The following is a 20,000-nucleotide window of genomic DNA, read 5'->3' as shown; positions in this document are numbered from 1 at the left end:
TGTGTGTTGAAAGTAATTGTGGTGAATAATTACTTAATATTAATCTTAGACTGGCGAACTTCAGGAAAAACTCAGGAATCAAGTTTATTCTGTTACAAGCAGAGAGAGTACAAAAAAAGGTCTATGGTCTATGTAGGCCTAGCCCAGGCCTGAAAGGCCTAGGTTGGCCTGTAGCCAACCTCTCCTCTCCTCAGTTCTCCATGTTCTAATCTTACAATGCAAGTTAATCACTTTTGTATGAGTTAAACAAAGAGGAAAAATGGCGCCAAAACAATCCCACATGATTGGTTCTCCAGTTGGCATCAGACACACCTACTCACACACCTATTTCACACCTATGCATTCTTATCAGAATAGCATGAGAGGAGATATCATATATATCAGAAATATCACTTATAGAATGTTCCAAACATTCTCACAATCAAATCATTACAATCCTTGTACTGAGACTATCAGAATGATACCAAACATGAATACATTTACATTTCATGACACATGGATACATTATATCAAGGTAACATCCTTTGTCCTGTATGATAGGCCTTGAACCAGCACATTAGCATTTGATTGGGGGAGGGGAGGGTGCCTTTGTTTTAAACCAAGAAGGGTCACATGGCAATTCAATTATTAATAATTTTAACCGTAAAATTATTGCTATCAGTGTGTGTGTGTGTGTGTGTGTGTGCGTGTGTGTGTGTGTGTGTGTATGTGTATGTACGTGTGTGTGTGTGTGTGTGTGTGTGTGTGTATGTGTATGTGTGTGAGTGTGAGTATGTATGTACGTGTATGTGCGTGTGTGTATGTGTGTGTGTATGTGTGTGTGTGTTCCTGTTTTAGATGTATTAGCAAACCCCCAATCATAACTCCATTAGTAAAGGTCCAGACGCTCTGCCCGATAGCATCAACAGGGCCACGCTTGGGCACGTCCCACACAAACACGTACGACCGTGCACTTTCACAGAGTTTACCAACTTCCCGAAAAACAGGCGCCTTTCTCCTCATAGCCTTCTCTTTCCTGCATTCATTTCAACTCTCTTCTCTATAAGCCTAATAAGAGCATTTTCTACTCTGGACCAACTCACCGTGGCCAAGTGTTAACCATGGTGACACTTTTGACAGACAGCCCCACCAAAAACAAGGCAATAACCTTGTTATAGGCCAGCTAACCCGTACAGGCAGAACAAATACAATGTACAAAACATAAACAACATAAAAGGAAAGAGTGACAGACAGTGAGAGGGGTGGGGTGGAGTGAGAATGAGTTAATTTGCTGTGATACACAGCTGCGAGTGTTATTATATTTTGTGTTCATATCAGGAGCTGCATGTATAATAGATCAAAGATAACCTTCATGGAAGCGTCACTCCTCTGTCAGATTACTGCGGCACAAACAGACCCCACTGTCCCACTGTGACAGGAAATCATCAGGGCGGGTGTGTGTGTGTGTGTGTGTGTGTGTGTGTGTGTGTGTATGTGTGTGTGTGTGAGTAAGTGAGTGAGTGAGTGAGTGAATGACTAAAATGTTCAGGCATTAATTTGTAATGGCGTGTGTGTGTGTGTGTGTATGTGTGTATTTGTCTGAGAAAGACAGAGAGAGAGAGAGAGAGAGTGTGTGTGTGTGTGTGTGTGTGTGTGTGTGTGTGTGTGTGAGTGTGTGTATGCGTGTGTGAGTGTGTGAGTGTATGTGTGTATGTGTGTGTGTGTGCAACTGTGCGCGCATGTGTGTGTGTGTGTACAGGCCCTCTCCAAGGACTCTGGCTGATCCCTCCGTAATACAGATGAGCTGAAAGGATAAGAACGGTTCTCAGGGTTCTTCTGCCCTCACCCAGTATCAGTTTCCGCTCTCTTTCTCTACTTCTTTCACTTCCTCCCCCTCTTCCTGCGCTCTCTCTCTCTCTCTTTTGATTCTAGGGGACTACAGAAAAGGGCTCTAGGCCATTCCCTCAGAGGGATAGAAGAGAATCCCATCCTCATTCAACACCTCCTTTTCCCCTCACTTCATCCCTTGTTCCTTCATCCCACACTTCTTCTTGTAGTCTCTCTCTCTCTCTCTCTCTCTCTCGCCGTCTAGTTAGTTCAGCTAACATGCTGATCTCATGGTTCTTCAGGGCAAGCTCAATGAAGAATACTTAAAGGTGGTAAGAGGACTGGCATAAACAGAAGGCTCTTAAAATGTTCTATTCAGGTCCCACTTTGACGAAGGGGGGTTCTCTGTGTGGTACAACAAGGTTCTAGACAGCATACGAAGAGGCTCCCCACAGAAATGTCTACTGCCCCTCAAACATTTGTTCTGACACCAAAAGGGGACTTCCAAGAACGCCATACAGGAGAGTTCTATAAGAACTTTAATGGGAATTCCGTGAGGATGTAAGTGAAACCGCCATGCCTTTAAGAGCGTTCTTGACCCCAAGTGCAAACAAAACTCAGCTGAAAGGTGAGCGCCTTACATATATGGCGCTGTCAAATTCCTTCACCATAGGAGACATGTTTAAGAGGTGTCTCCATGAGTTCTGTTTTAGGACCCTTTCTAGCATGCATTTAAAATTAGCCTAGATTCAGACCAAGCCAAACTAGTGTGTTACCGGTATATTCAGCTATGTAATTGTGTTCAGTTGTCGTGCTGTGATCTAAGACCACTTTTTCTAAAAACATATGTGTACACATTAGTATTTGCTGACAGACTGAAATCAATAGCGTCAGACTCAGCAGTTTGGTTTCAGAGCTGGGTGCTGAATATTAATACACTATTACATGGACAATACTGGGAGACAAGACAAACTAAACAGATCCAGCGGAGGCCATGAAAAAGCATGATTATTGAAATATCCATTCACACCACACTTACTGGCAGGACGAAATATGAATACGGATTTAAAAGGCAGAGAGCTGATCAAATAAAAGATGAACTTGGGATGACTGGACACACACACACTCAAAAAAGTATTTGACAAATTGACCACACCGACCACACTGATAGGAAGGGATAACCACACAGGATTGGTATCAAACCTGCTGAGCCGTCAGCTGATAGATGAACTTAGATGGCCTGGCCTTGCCTGAACTCATCATCTGTTTTCAGATGGTTCCGCAACACACTACAGACACACAGTCCACATTCATCCGATACGGCTGCGGAGCAAAATGAGTTCAGGGTCTCCAGCGGATCCAAATTGCTCCACTTCGGATACACTGATCCGATGGTCTAATGTGGAAGGGAGGGCGAATCATAACAAAAGTGCGTCGGGTACATTTGTATCCGACATAGATGTAGCCTAACACAAGTCCTCCTGGGGCAGCCGTGGCCTACTGGTTAGCGCGTCGGACTTGTAACCGGAGGGTTGCCGGTTCGAACCCTGACCAGTAGGCACGGCTGAAGTGCCCTTAAGCAAGGCACCTAACCCCTCACTGCTCCCCGAGCACCGGGGTTAGTGTGTGCTTCACTTTACTGTGTGCTGAGTGTGTTTCACTAATTCACGGATTGGGATAAATGCTGACCAAATTTCCCTCAAGGGATCAAAAGAGTATATATACTTATACTTCCTCTGAACATGTATAGCAACTTTTCCTATTGGTTGTATTTTACTGCAGAGGTTTATTACTCATGTTGCCAACAGACCAACTGTTAGATCCGTGTTTATATATTAATCATTAGTGAATAACTAATGATTATTGTGTTTGACCCCAAAGAAGGCCTGTGCACTGAACTGCATCACTGCATGTTTACTGTTCAATCTAGAGTTGCTGTGCCCCTCCCTCACCTCCAGCCTCTCCCACACATGCACACAAACACACACACACCTACAGCCTTTCCACACATGCACACACACACATGCACACCTACAGACCTTCCACACACCTCCAGTTACGTCCCAACACGCTGTTCATCCACCCAGTAAACCTCCAGTATTGTTCTTAAACCTGCTATTAAGGTTTAGATGCAAAGTTTCTCAACATGTAAGCTACCCTACTTGACATCCTGAACTTCTGCAAGACTACAGTACAATGTTTTTCAACATGTACAGTAAGCTACCCTATCGACATCCTAAACTTCTGCAAGACTACAATGTTTCTCAACATGTAAGCTACCCTACTTGACATCCTGAACTTCTGCAAGACTGCTCTTAATGTGTCCCAACACTCCCTGGAACAAATACCCCTCCCTTTTTTAGTGTTATTATGGCGTCTGTAAGATTGAAGTTATCACCTGGCTTTCTTTGTTATCAGCTGGGAGTCTGAGCAGGAGAGGCCCGCTCTCCCATACAACACTTAACTGACTTAACAACAGGGCCAGAGTTCCCACACACATGCACTCGCACCCACATACGCACACACACACAGACACACAATCCTGACCTGCAAACAGTGGTATGTTCTGCTGAATATTCTGCTATGTGGACAGACAGTGGCATGTTCTGCTGAACATGTTCTGCTATGTGGACCAGACAGTGGTATGTTCTGCTGAATGTTCTGCTATGTGGACCAGACAGTGGCATGTTCTGCTGAATGTTCTGCTATGTGGACCAGACAGTGGCATGTTCTGCTGAATGTTCTGCTATGTGGACCAGACAGTGGTATGTTCTGCTGAATGTTCTGCTGAACATGTTCTGCTATGTGGACCAGACAGTGGTATGTTCTGCTGAACATGTTCTGCTATGTATGTGGACCAGACAGTGGTATGTTCTGCTGAACATGTTCTGCTATGTGGACCAGACAGTGGCATGTTCTGCTGAACATGTTCTGCTATGTGGACCAGAAAGTGGCATGTTCTGCTGAACATGTTCTGCTATGTGGACCAGACAGTGGCATGTTCTGCTGAACATGTTCTGCTATGTGGACCTGCAGGACATCTACACTAGAAGAGTGTGAATAAGGGCCCAAAACATTTTAAAAGACATTTCACACAATGACACGGACTGTTCAGAGCACTGCGGTCAGGTGGACGCCTTCGTGGCAGACGGAGGAGGAGTTTCTATCCTCATACCCTTTAAATCCTTTACACACCCAAAACCCTTTTAACCTACACACTGACAATGATGGAAGTAAAAACACCGCAGACACAACCATTCAGTTTCATCATAATATTTACAGACGCACCTGGCCAAGCAGGTTGTTTGAACCATGATGGTAATTTTGTCCATGACCGTTTCTACAAACACAAGGACTCGGTAAGGCGGAACAACGCTGTTAGCCGTGAGCAGTCCAATCACATGATTGGATACATGCTTGGGGAGGGATGGGAAAGTTCCTTTTCTGTCATCGCCTAAACGACCCCTGCGGTCAATGGGTCACCCATAGACGTGCTGGATGTATACATTGGATTAGTAGGACAAACGCTTGAAAGGAATAGGTCAACCAAAAATGTAAGTTCCGTCTTCTTAACCCCACAGGAGCGATAACCAGAATTAGAAGTGGAACTGCAAAGCATAGATAGCACTATTCACAGAAACGCTTTATTTCACATCAAGGAAAAAAACGAATTAAGCTGACAGAAATTCCATGGGATGTTTAATGGGCATGGAATCATTCTGCAGAAATGAACATGAAAGAACTGTGACTGGCTCGAGACTCACAGATCCTCTGAGCACCAGAAGGAGTCATGAAGCCCTCCAGCTCTGAGCAACGGAGAAGGGTAAGTGTGACCTGTTGATGCTCTCCATGCTCTCCAAGATGGCGGCGCGTGCGCAACGCGAGGCTCAACGTCTCTCCACTGCATTCCATTTACTCTGTACCTGTACTCTGCTAAATGACAATAAAGTTGAATCTAATCTAATCTAATCTCTTCTACAGAGATGCAGAGGACTTGCGCTGAAAATGCTGGAGGAGCAGCAGTGTGCCTGTGCCTCAGTCCCAGGTCAGAGACCTTAGGTCAAAGGTCAGAGGTCATTGTATTCGGTCTCATGCCTTCTCTCCCTCAGTGTGACGTGATTGTCAGCTCCTGTTGCACTCTCAGCGGCTCGAGTGACTGATTGGTGACAACATGGCTTAAATGGAAACACACTTAAGCACACACACACACACACACTCATCACACACACACACACACTCATCACACACACACACTAGAAATGCGCGGTTCGCGGTTACAGCCGCGGACTCCGCGGTAAAACCGCGGATCGGGCGGATGACGTGAAGAAATATAATATTTTAATTAAATTCGGGCGGGTGGCGGTTGAACCAATCAAATGACAAAAATATAGCCTATACATTGTTAAATTGTGTTACCTACATCCGAAAAAAACGAGCACACTTTGAAATAGTAAACTTTTCATCAGGCAGTTTGGCCTAGTTGCTTCTATGCATGCTGCTTTGTTTATCTATCAGAGACGGTGTTGCGGAATTGGTGTATTCCGATGTTTCACTGAGCAACCCCTCACACACCCACACACACTAAAGGTAACAAAGTTTAAATTAAGTAGCCTATCGTACGTAGCCTACCAGCATGTTTTCCTCTCCAGTGTGCAATAAGAAAGTAGAATAGGCTACAGTGCAAGTTGACCGATGATTCATCTCCCATGTCGCGTCTCGTTGCAGAGCCTTGGTAGGCCACTAAGCAAATCTGCAACCTATGCCCAGCTGCCAGTAGGCTATTGGAGGAGGCCTAAACATCTCGTAGAAGAGACTGACTGGGTTATTTTGTTTCGATATTATATATAAAACACATAGTCATTGTAGCCTACCATTCAGGGAATAGGCATGTAAAAGGGAGACAGATTATGAAGTGATATGACTCAGAACTGACATTGGGCAATGGCAGTGCGAGATGTTCAGAACGTAAGAGCTAAAACTTCTACAAGCTCAGTAACATCCACAGCGGAAAAAAGAAGGTAAGAAAAATAGTCGGAAAACTTCGATGTGTAAGGCAAGCAAGCACGTTTGGCGGTTGTTACCAGTGGTGGAATGTAACGAAGTACAAATACTTCGTTACTGTACTTAAGTAAATATTCCACGTATTTGTACTTTACTTAAGTAGAATTTATAGTGCATACTTTTGACTTTTACTTCGTTACATTTTACAGCAATTATCTGTACTTTTACTCCGCTACATTTCTACAACACCATCGTTCCTTTTTACGATAGGCCTACATTTTATGATCAGATTTTTTTTGTCTCTGACAAACACGTTTGTTTTACCAGGGGGCGGGGTTGCTACCACATATTCTGGAGCGCTACGTGCCCAGCTTCTAAATCTTTGAAACATAAGCTTATAGTCTAGACCAGGCAAAGCGTGAGCTTGTAGCCATCTGCATTCGGTAGGCTATATTCACCAGACCCATGGCTACACTGGATATGCAACTGTGTTCTGTGCCTTTCTCTGTCTGTTATCTGCAGCGTTAGGGCCTCCTCTCCGATGAGATTGCTATCCGCGGATCAGCGAAGTTACAGGCTATGCCCATGCTTCTGTCACACGTCTGATCATTTGCGCCACAAATGAATGGTAGACTATTATAGAACCGCTGGCAGAAAAAAACGTAGCATTTTCCAGATTAGGAAATATTTCTTAATTGTGTGTGATCAAATAAAGAGGCATAGCCTACAATTGGGGGGGGGGGGGGGGGGGGTAGAAATGTGAGCGCTCATTCAATGTCTATGTGCGTCTGCGCAAGTGAAACTGAACCTAATCATAAAGACACCTTTTTCAGCAACTTTTCTGTTCAATCAGCAGAATTGGCATTACGATCCACCCGACGTTTCCCTGGTCTACCCCGTTAAACTTCAGGCTCTCGTGTTTTGCTGAATGATATACTCAGCAGATCACCCTAGTAGATAACCAGAATTACAGTCTCTAGAATTGTAGGTCAGAATGTAAACTGGGCCACAGATGGTAAGCACAATTGCATTAGCTTAAAACTATCTAGTCGAATATAGCCTAACCTAAAACTAGCTTAGGCCTAATTAAAATGCCACAGCCCATACTATTTTTTCTTTTAGAATATAGATATTAAGAGAATAAATCATAATGCAAATACTTTTACTTTTAATACTTAAAGTACATTTAAAAGCAGGTACTTTTTACTTTTACTTAAGTAGGGTTGTCATTGTGGTACTTTTACTTTTACTAAAGTAAATATTTCTCTGTGTATTTGTACTTTTACTTAAGTACTGAGATTCAGTACTTCCTCCACCACTGGTTGTTACTAAAAATGTGAACATGCACGTTGCACTGCTGTGCGGTGGACTTGAATGAAAATTGGTCAAAAAACGTTGGTGCGGATGGATGATACGTTTTGCTATGCGGTTACGGTTGAAATAATAGCCCATCCGCGCATCTCTAACACACACACACACACACACACACACACACATTCTTGAACATACTAGCACATGTCAAGTCACAAATAGATACACCTATTCACACAATCCCTCAACACACACACACACACAATAGATTTAATCACCAGATAGATTAAATATAAATTCTCTCTCCATTTCACTCATATCATCTAAACTGACACCTGTGATGAGCTTATCCACCCTCAGATCACCACTGATAATGTGCTTCCCTCTCTCTCTCTGTTTGTGTGTGTGTGTGTGTGTGTGCATGTAAATGACTTTGCGTAAGTTGGCGTTCACATTTTTGTTCATGCGGGAGAGATCAAATCTGCATCTCTGTGATTGTGTAAGAGACTAGAAAGCAAAAAGAGACAGGGAGGGAGGGATAGAGAAGGAGTGTGTGTGTGTGTGTTTCTGTGTAACATGGGACACAGTTGTGTCATGAGTGTTTTGTTAGAAAGGGGACACATTCCAGAGAGCATTTATGGGTCTTAAATGACAGAGCACAGAGCAAGAAAAAGAGAGAATGTGTGTGTGTGTGTGTGTGTGTGTGTATGTGTCTAAGCTTATGCCTATCAATCATGTGCTTTTTGCATGTTGCCCCATACAATGCCTTCACGCACTTCCCTACAAAAGCCAACATGCTTAGGGGCCCATTTTCACACACAGGCAAACACCCTCTTTCACTCTCTCTTGCTCTCCCTCTCTCACTCACACACGCTCTCACACACACACCAAAACTATTTTTGCCATGGTGACGACTGGAGCTGACATTGCCCTGACAAGCACACACTCATACATCAAAGCTACAAGTCCTCCAAAAGAGCAGAGCAAAACAGAGCCGAGAGCACCTAAAGTTAACCATCAGGCTTCCCTTCTCTCCTCCAAAACAGAGCCGAGAGCACCTAAAGTTAACCATCAGGCTTCTCTCCTCTTCTCCAAAACAGAGCCGAGAGCACCTAAAGTTATACTAAAGTTAACCATCAGGCTTCTCTCCTCTTCTCCAAAACAGAGCCGAGAGCACCTAAAGTTAACCATCAGGCTTCTCTCCTCTTCTCCAAAACAGAGCCGAGAGCACCTAAAGTTATACTAAAGTTAACCATCAGGCTTCTCACCTCTTCTCCAAAACAGAGCCGAGAGCACCTAAAGTTAACCATCAGGCTTCTCTCCTCTTCTCCAAAACAGAGCCGAGAGCACCTAAAGTTATACTAAAGTTAACCATCAGGCTTCTCTTCTCCAAAACAGAGCCGAGAGCACCTAAAGTTATACTAAAGTTAACCATCAGGCTTCTCTTCTCCAAGTCAGAGCCGAGAGCACCTAAAGTTCTCTAAAGCTTATCTTCTCCTCTACATCCAGCCTCCTCTCTCTGATTCCCTGTATGCCTCACCAAAAGAACCCTACTGGTGCTTACACACACACACACACACACACTATCTGTCTTATCAGAAGTGGTTTACTGGAACAGCAAGAGGGAATGTCAAGCAATGAGCAAGGCCTAGTAAGGTGTGATACGCTGAAGTGGAACATCCTGACCTACAGTTTTTTCAAGCTTACACACACACAAACAGAGAGAGCAAAGAGAGATTTAGTAATTCTTGTTGTACTGGATATCTACCTGATGCAACCCTAATCTAACTAAGTGTTTGTGCAGAGGTTGCAGACATCTGACAAATCCTTCCATTACTGTGTGGTTAGTCATGCAACTATGTAGATTTTTTTTTTTATTGTGTGGAGATGGCCAGAATGCTGCCATATTTAGGTCGTTCATCTACCTAAAAGGAGATTTCAGTATATGGTCTTCTGTCACGGACGTGGAAAAGACAGACTATTGCCGTTTTCCACTAATTCGACTCAATCAATCAAACACAATAACGCTGACTTGCATCAGAGTAACCTAAAAAGGTCCTCACAGTATTAGAAGTCATGATCAGAAAACAACAAAAATGGACAAAAGCGTATTCCTGGCAGAGATACGCAACCAAACTTGCATGGCAACATATTTGGATGAAACAAATATGCCATAACCTACATTTCCTTTCCAATAAAGTGACAGTGGCTGACCGCCCACTTCATTGAAAATGTTTTCAGTTACAGACTCGCAGATTCAACCTTAAACAAAGCTATTTATTCCCTGTGGTTGTTAACGTAAAAAGCTATTCTTAGATAGGCACAGAACATGCGTAGATGCATCACACCATTTGTTTTGGTTTGTTTCGCTCGAATCGGAGACTGGACATTGTGGTTGGATAGATTTGAATGAGGCTCGTATGCCTCCTGTGTCGCCTACAGGACCTTCAGAAACGCAGGCTTTGGGTAAAAAAACAAAACTTCCACCGGCGTGGAGAAAGAAGGCACATTAACTGTACGCTTGTGTCCGGACACAGTGCATGTAACCTCTAACGTACCGTAAATCGCCTCGGAGTACTTTATCCGTTTACTTGAGGAAACGAGACATAAAAGCGCGGCCATATTGTAAAAAAAAATTAACTCCATCTTTGCCTTATTCCCCCTTCACATGAATGCCTGGGTGAAAGTGCTTCCAGACAGCCAGGATACCATTGATTTGTATCACCAGTTTAGCAGAAACAAAAACACACTTTTCTGTTTCAATCACAGAAACGGACATCTCCGGGGTAGTCCTCGTTGCTCGTTGTGCACTCACTCACCAGAATTTCCGCAGGTAGTTGTCACAGTTCGCAGGCAATCAGCATCCAGTGAACACAAAACACTTTCGAATAACCGTAGGAAGGGCAGATTTATGCTTTTCTAATTCATCCCCTAGCTTCAGGCTGGTGAACTCCTCGGTGTGAATTGACCGCAGTCACCGCTGAAAGCTCCGGAGAGACGGGGAAATACGTTTGTGCTTCCCCATGGTCCACCAACAACAGTCGCTGTCTGCGTTCGGAGTCGAGCTGCGGTGGAAAGAGTTGTCCTCTCACTCGCACTACCGCACTGCCTTACTACTTCTCTCTCTCTCTCTCTCTCTCTCTCTCTCTCTCTCTCTTTCTCACTCTCTCTCTCTGTTCACACACGGCTCCACACACATCGGAAAAAAGTGAGAGAGAAACGTGTGCCTAAACGATATGGGATGTAGAGTTTTTATTTTGCAACAACAAAAACAACAGTATTATCAGATTATAGCCTACTCTGAATAGGCTACATTAATGCTCATTGCCAGAGGAAGACAGATATTGGTCTTCTTGAGAATTGAGGGTGCTACATTATAAATACCGGGGAGGTGAAATTAAAACAGAACAACAAAGAATGTGCAGAGACATCATTTAAACTCTATAGCCAAAGTTTTCAAGAATAGCCTGCACGTTTCTCTGAAACATTGTTAACATTTTTGTATCAGTTTTATAACATTTCATCATTGTATCAGATTTTCCTCTTGAATGTTGCATAACAATACAAACTGCTTAGTTAGCCTACATCAAGCAGACCTCTTATGGTGTCCAATGGTGTACTGACTGTGTTACAGGTTATATTAACCAATCTATTTAGGCTATCATTTACAATTTACATTCATTTAGCAGACACACCAAATTTCCCTCACGGGATCAAAAGAGTATATACTTATACTTTTATCCAAAGTGACTTACATATATCAATTATATTACAAGGGCCATTCTTCCCACAGTAACTCAGGGTTAAGTGCCTTGCTCAAGGGTATATCCGTGGAAGCCAGGAATTGAACCCACAACTTATCATGAAAGGTTTGTAAGGAGCCGAGTTTTAAGACTGCAGGAAAGTTAATGAGACACGATGAGTACAACTGAATCATCATATTTGCATGTCCCTCACTGATGCCAGCTATAGCAGATTGGCCTGTGACAGGATGACTAAATGATGGCATCTAGCTTTAGGTTATTACACAATAAAAGCAGATGTATTACACAATAAAAGCCTCTCTCTTTCTCTTTCTGTTCTCTCACTTCCTCTTCTACAGTGGCCTGTTTGCTGTCCAAGCATGCACACGTGCATCAGCTCTCTTCTCACCCACCTACACACACACACACACACACACACACACACACAGCCATGACCCTCTGACTGGGTAAACCTATGGGCAGCTGTGAAATTCAGCAGTGGCTTGTGATATAATGAAGAGTGCTGGCCGGCACAAGATGAACAACTTGAATGTGATGTCAGCAATACATACATTACATCATAATGAAGAACTGCGTCTTTCAAGATCATTAGTGTTAAAACCAAAAATACTTGGAGCGGAGCGCGTATAGCGCTCTATAATCTTTGGTTGAAACAAGGTCAACCTTCTTTCCAGTATAGTACTTCTGTTGCACTAAAGAATACATTGACTGAACTACTTGAAGACTAGCTGAAAAACATAAAGGACATAAAACATTAAAACAAAGACCGAAATAAAACACATAAGTGCGGTTCCAAGGCGTCCCTTGTGGGGAACCTTTCTGCATACAGTGTGTAGTGGGTCGTCAAGTGCAGCCTGAACCTGTCACGATGTGATGGTTCGTTACTTTGGAATGCAAGATATGCAGGGACTTGGCACACTATCCCCCTCACCGCCATGAAAATGATCACCGATTCAGTGAACTTGGAAACCTAATACTGCTTTGGCTCGACTTTTTCTAGCACCCTTTGTCTCATCCCGCTGTTGGCGTGTTTACTGTCTCTTCCTGTGTTTGTTTGTTGCTCTGACTTTTCTTTCCTTCAATCTATTTATTTCTCCCATATAAACAAAACAGAACTCAGAAAAAAAAAGTGGCACACCAACACAAACACACACACACACACACACACACACACACAAATAATTATGGGGAGGATATCATGCATTAGAACTATCAAGCCTTTTATGAAAATACTGTGCTGTATTGTGTGGATGTTCAATGTCAGAGGTCACTCTGACTGAATGTGAGTCACTTCCATGTCTTGCTGTGTTAGTGTTACTTTGAAATGGTTTACCTTTAACCATTTCACATGAGATATGTATCTATGCTATTGTTGTGTTTCATGTTTACACATTGTTTATAGCATATGATTAATTGATTTTATGTCATGTATTACGCTGTAATAATACAGCATATTTCATTATACAATAGATATTCTATAGAATAATGCATGCTATTAGGGTTAGATGTCATGCCACTGTGGTAACATCAGCTGTGGTATGGTAACTATGGGACTGGAAGGCAGTTTGTCAACTGGGCCTCACAGTTAGGCACATTCCACACCATAGCGACACTTACAAGTGATGGAGTCGCCCTCTTTTTCTCTTTCCCTTTCACACACGTACACTCACATTCATTCACATAAAAGCAAAGGTTAGTTTCCCAGCATTGTTGTCATGCCAATATGGCGTTTCACCCAACTGTGAGGTTGAACATTAACCCTGTGCTGAATGGCTGCAGTTGCACATAAACAGTGTGTGACCGGAGGCGCGCACACACACACACACACAAATTAGGTCATATGGCATGCATTACAATATATATCACCTGCTTAATCTGATCATCAGGAGACATCACAAAAGCAATAATATGAGGGAAAAAAACTCTCAGACACATACACCTAAATACACACAAACACAGACACACCATGCAAATACATGGTGTGTTGCTCTAATTTTGATATATAAGAGGATAAAGGTCTATCTATGTTCTTGTCAGAAAGACTGACAGGCACACATACATGATGCATCTCTTAAAACAGAGTCACTAAAGACTAAATGTGGCTATGTCTGGGTGGTGGCGGAATCAATTTTGACTGTAAACGGTAGCCGCGACATAGGCTACACTTTAGCTTTGGAGACACGCATGCCAAAAATAACTTGGTTTTACTCTGCCATCTACCGGTAGTGTTGTTTAATTGGGTCACATGCACCGTCCCGAGGAACCGCATGGTGGCGAAAGTGATGATGACATCGCGGGTAAAACGGGTTGTATAGACGCTGCCAGCATAGAAATGTCCCTATGCTGACGAAATTGTCATCAGCATTATTATCAACTCCAAACATTGTCTCAGCTCTGTTTAAAAGACGGATAGCCTAGGCCTTAGAAGCTTTCTGGAAATTAAAAGCTCTGCCAGCCACATATAAAAAAAACAATTGTAAGTTTATTGTAGGTCAAGGCTTGCCTCTTATTCACTGTTTCTCATACAACTAGACCTGTGACAATATCTCTGCACCTCAGAGGCAACACAGACCGGGTCGACAGGGATTGCACAGAGTAAGTCTTTAATATACCCCAAAAGCCTTAACTACTAATACATAAAATAATGATAGGCTAAATAAATTAGGCTACGTTCGAAAACAGCACCGTGTTCAATGATATTCATTATGGTATAAAATAATTATTCATGCTACAGTAATATAGTAATATATACCCAAATAATTTATCCTGATATAAAATATTTTATTGTTAAACGTTTGATACTCTACCGCTTGAGGGCAGTGTCGTCTATAGAAATAGCGTTAAAAGGACATCTGTGTTCCTGCACCAGCCTTTCAATTAAGTAGCCTACGTTTAACGTTATCAGTAGGCTACTTCAATTAAATTGTAAATTCCATGATAGGCCTATGCTTCCTGAGGATTATTAGATTAATTCATTTTAAGGTGATATAAGGTGAGGTGTTTATTTTAGGTAGGTATCTTATGTATGTAGGCCTACCCAGAGAAAAAGCTGACTAATCAATGCAGGCTATTTGACAACCCATAGTGAATCATTTGACCTATGTATGTAACATCGGTTTAAGTCAGTATAATTTGAATTTAATCTAATGTTGCGGGAAGTCTAGGGAAACCACTACTCTACAATGGGTAAGTTCCGGAATGGCCTATAGGCTACACACATGCTGTTGTGTCTGTCTGCCACTGCTTCCTGACATCTATATATTAAAATGACTCAGCATGTCTATTGTTTTATTTTTTATTGAGTCAGACCATACGGCTCCAACTCAGTTCTCATTAGGCCAAAGCTTTTTCCTGCCAGCTGTAAAGCAAAGTGCATGACAAAGAAGTCACCCTAAAATGCGCTCATATGGTACAGTGCAATATTCTTCAGGAGTGCTATGGAGTGCTTTTTTGGTTGGCAATATTCTAATCACATAATTTATGATTGTGCACCTCACAGGGACCCATTTGGTCTAGCTGGTCTCAATAACTTGCTCTTGGAGAGCGCTGTGTCCTTTGAAGACATCCAAATCCCAGTCAGAAGGTGTCACAAGTCATGTGACTTCAATGATATGATATCACTCGGTTGCTTGTGCCAACGTGTGACACCAGCTGCCACAGAGAGACAGATGACACTAGGTGGAGATGGACCAAAAGGTTCTTTAGAGATGCAAACGGACACATGGGGAAAAAGGCAACAGAGATGCTTAAGGCATTGGTGTAACAAAAAAAATTCACAATATAATGACAACACTTTGTATTCAACAACAACAACAACACACACAAAACTCAATCTTTGTTTCTCATTGGTGCCTATCACTATGCTTCTATTTGGCCTTCTTCCTTCAAATTTTGTAGGAATGGAAATGTTAAGAATGAACCACACTAATGAAAGAAAATGAGTCAAAAAGCCCTTGCTTTTGGAAACGGGAGTTGCAGCCCCGATGATTCTATCCCATTGCATCCGCTTCACTTCCTGATTCACTTGAAATTCCAATAGCGCCACTTAGTTTCTGCCCCCCTCCCTCTCCATTAACCCCCCCCCCCCCCCCCCCCCCCCACACACACACACAGGGCTGAATGAACATGCAAAGAAAGCTTTTCTTTTCACTCAGAATACCTATAATCTATTAGGCCACAGCCATTCACAGAGAGTACCTGGCTTATGGCCACAGTGGAGCTAAAAGGTGATTGCCATAGAAACAGCATGAGAGGCTGTGATGTCACAATGCTGTTGCCCTGACTACGGTGTCAGCCCTTTGGGTGAATGTGGGTGTCCATCTGTAGGATAAATACCATTAGCGTTAGCTTCATACTAGAACCATCATCATCAGTCAGATCATGTTACATGGGCAAAATGGGTTTAGCTGTCTATAAGTGCTCCACACACATTTCCTTAACATCCACAGAGTGGGGAGATGCTCTTGGAATACTGAGCACAGAACGGGATCATATAGGAGTTGAGTAGTCATTATGGCTTCTCTCCTTCCAGTTCCACCACTGTACTTCCATCAGTGCAAATCCTTGGTCAAGTGGGTGTGATGGGAATCCAGTATCCATTGATTGCAACAGCTAAGGGTTTGCTGTCGACAGCTTGATTCACCTTTCACCTTCCATCTTCATATACACACATGCTTTTATCTTTTATTTGTGTCAGATGTCCTCATCAAATACTTGATTTACGTTCTTATTCTGTTATTACTTAGTTGTAACATGATTATCATTTAATTAATTAATCTGTTCTTTTAGCCTGTCCCCCTTTATAATAATATATATTATTATTATTATTTACTTTTGCTTAAAACTTTACTTTTTATTTGGTCTTACTTCCTTATGTTCTTTCGTTCCATTGCCTAGTATGGTCACATGTGCAGAACAATCTGATTGATGCACCAATCGCTTATTCCAGTTTACATGTTAAGCAGATTCCATGATGACACATCTTCATTCAGGAATTGTGATAAACTCCAGTTCAATCTGGAGTATTAGTTATATGACTGATGTAATCAAATTCAACCAGAATATTCCAGAAAATGTATTCCGACTTCATAAAATTGGATTTCAGTCTGATTACACAATTTCCATGACATTGTAATCAAAATTAAAATATAATGTTCCAGATTATTTACTTAATGAAATTGGATTTCAATCTAATTACACAATTTCAATGACATTGTTTTAATCGGAGTAAAGAGAATAATGAGACTGAAATCAGAAAGATTGTCTCTGTAATCTGATTCGAATCAAACGGGCCTGAATATAAATGCCACAACTTACACAGAGTTCTATCAGCTGATACCAGCTTGGCAGGAGTAGGACGTGTCTGACCCTCCTGGGTACGTTGGATTAGCCGGCCTGAGAAAAGGTATCACGTTCAAAGCGCCCACACGAAGATATGATAGCTCTCCACTTGCCTCGGAGGGTTCGTACATGAAAAGGAAGCGACCCCGTGTGGAGGTTAAAAGGTGCTGACGCCGCTCGTCTCTCATGCGACCTCTGGGTAGGCTGATTAACGGAAATTTGAGACCCGGACACGTGAATTAATAATATGCGGACGAACAGTCTGCTGCAGACAGATTAGGCTCTCGTGCAACCCCTTCTTGTGACTTCAGAAACACAATACCTCACTGTTGTACTTACCTGCAGTGTGTGTGTGTGTGTGAGAGAGAGAGGGTTGGAGAGAAAGAGAGAGAGAGAGAGAGAGAGAGCGCGCGCGCGAGAGAGAAATGAAGGGCACAGTCTCGTCTTACTGTCGCCTGCGGTCTCAGTGAGTGCGGCTGGAGAACAGTGGTGCCCAGCGACTTTCAAAAGGTGTGATACAAAAACACCCCCGTTACCCAGTTTCAGTAGATGTGCCATCTTGGCTTTAGTTAAAGACTGCAGTATCACTCCCCTGCTCCACTCTTCACTGAGCATTCTAGAGCATTCTAGAGCATCCTCCTAATGAGGTCACTGGTATTCTCCCGAGGAAAGAAAACCAGTATTCTATCTCTACCAAAATAAAATGAGAAATTCCACTGCACCATCAGGAAAGTTTGCTGCCACATCCCTGAAAGGTAGAGGTGAATAGCTTGTGTCCCAAATACAGGGTTCTTCTGCCTCTATCAGATAACTGGCACAGAGCCTTGTGTCCAACTGCAACTCTTTATGTCGCTAATCATATTTTAACACATATCTGAATATACAATGTCAATAGGATTTCATAACAAAAAAAAGACAAGAAAACATTTCCATTATGTACATTAATTACAGAACAGGGGGCATTCAGCACAAAGATATTCTGCATGGCTGTTACCGCTCAGCGATGTGTGTTTTTATGTGTGTGAGTTATTGTTAGTTCCACTGCACTTTCAAAAGATATTGCCGTATACCAGAGCCACCTCCAGTTGTCACCAAGGTTAAGCAATTATTAAAGGTTTAAGCCCCAGAATTCATTAAAATACCCACTGTCTGGCTTACAGCAAACCAGCTACTCACAAAACCAGTTCAGACCAGATTCACAAAGACACAAAAGACATGCAGAAAGAGAGAGATAGATTGAGAGAGAGAGACAGAAAGAGACAGAGAGAGAGAGAGAGACAGACAGAGACAGACAGAGAGATAGACAAAATGAGAAAAAGGAGTTGAGAGATTGGGAGTTTGTTTACATCCACAATCCAAAATCCTTCTTCTTTTGGTCCATTCTGTACAATTCAGAGGTCAACGCGGAGGAGTGGAGGTCACAGCGAGGTCAGAGTACTGTGACTAAACTCCAGCGTCACACCTCAAATTCCCAAATGTCATACACACGGCACCAGGACTCCCCTAGTGCCATGCATGTTGGGGAAGCAGTTCAGTTGTTTGTTCAAATAAAAATGGCAACTCCATGGTGGACTTTGGTAGGTTTCTTATGGTTGACCCCCCACACACACACTTGGCTGAAGGCTGTGACAGGACCTGGATATCTCTGATGTTGGTGCATCCGTTTATGGGACTTAGGTCCCTTTTCTGGTAAACATTATTCATTTGCCTGGAGAAAAGATGTGTTTGCCTAAAAAAAAACTCTAGGTACTGTACAAAACGCAAGAGTGACAAATAGCAAGTGGCTGTTTGTGTTATGAGAGTGGAATCATGAAGGCCTCCACCAGGCACAACGTTGGCTGGCAGTTCCACACGGCTGTTCAAGTCATCACAGGTCTGTGAGAGAGGAACAGAGGACAAGAAATATAGATAGAGAGAGAGAGAGAGAGAGGGGGGAGAGAGAAACAGAGAGAGAGAGAGATAGGTAGAGAGAGAGAGAGAGAGACAGAGTGAGAGAGAGAGATAGGTAGAAAGAGGGGGAGTAGAAGACTGATGATGAAGAAGAGAGGAAATGTCCAGTTGATTCCAATGGACGCTGACACCATGACAAAGCATTAAGTAACTCTGTGGACGCCCGACACCATGACAAAGCATTAAGCAATCTGTGTTTCCTCAAAGGTTATAAACCGTTCACAATCACTCCTCGCTGGTGCGGTGAAGTTGCACAGGCAGGAGGAGGCGGGGGTTCCTCTCCTCTCATTGGTGGACTTTGGTTGCCGTGGAGCTGTGAGGATGGGGCAGGCTGTGAGACCCTGAGGACGCCAGCGAGAGAGTGGAGGCGGATGAGGACAGCGCTCGAGGGGCCTGGCACCTGAAAACACCAGACGAGACGTCAACAAGCAGGACTACATTACAACCCCTGAGACACAACTACAAAAACCCTAAGCTAACTACAGATTTTGGAAGAACGTCCTGTGGGCTGCTGTGCTAGATATACTGTTATGCATAACATTCACCTTCTTCACTATTAGTTGTTAAGAACCCTCAAAGTATAATTGGTTTCCCTCCAGAGAACTACAAACGTTTTCGTATGACACAACCTAATGGTGGGTTATTGGTAGAACATTTCATGGTTCCTTGCCTTCATTAAATCTTTTATCCCTGGAGAATTTCATTTGCCAACAGTGGATTCTTGGTGGAAACACTCTACGGTGTATCTGTATTTTACAGAATATATGGAGAGGCTTGTTTTTGTGTAATGTACCTTTACTTCTGCCCTGCGGAGGTTTTCTATGGGGG

General features: G+C 42.9%; 2 protein-coding genes across 5 annotated transcripts in view; both read right to left on the bottom strand.

The window, feature by feature from the left end:
* dtnba (dystrobrevin, beta a) overlaps nt 1-11,210 on the bottom strand; it is a 47,765-nt gene extending 36,555 nt beyond the window's left edge. For all 4 annotated transcript variants that reach the window (XM_076273249.1, XM_076273251.1, XM_076273252.1 and 1 more), the window contains exon 1: nt 10,938-11,210. The gene's annotated coding sequence lies outside the window, so the exon portion shown is untranslated. The remainder of the gene's footprint in view (nt 1-10,937) is intronic.
* Nucleotides 11,211-19,371: 8,161 nt separating this feature from the next.
* kif3ca (kinesin family member 3Ca) overlaps nt 19,372-20,000 on the bottom strand; it is a 17,767-nt gene continuing 17,138 nt past the window's right edge. Inside the window, exon 8 of the mRNA XM_076273210.1 lies at nt 19,372-19,572. Within this exon, the coding sequence (XP_076129325.1) occupies nt 19,458-19,572 (115 nt within the window). The 3' untranslated portion in view covers nt 19,372-19,457. The remainder of the gene's footprint in view (nt 19,573-20,000) is intronic.

This window comes from Alosa pseudoharengus, unplaced genomic scaffold (genome assembly GCF_046254945.1).
Source record: "Alosa pseudoharengus isolate Yale_2024_CS ecotype anadromous, Long Island Sound unplaced genomic scaffold, YU_APseudo_1.1 YU_APseudo_1.1_scf_7, whole genome shotgun sequence".
Lineage (NCBI taxonomy): Eukaryota > Metazoa > Chordata > Actinopteri > Clupeiformes > Clupeidae > Alosa > Alosa pseudoharengus.
This window is presented reverse-complemented; position numbering and strand designations above follow the sequence as displayed.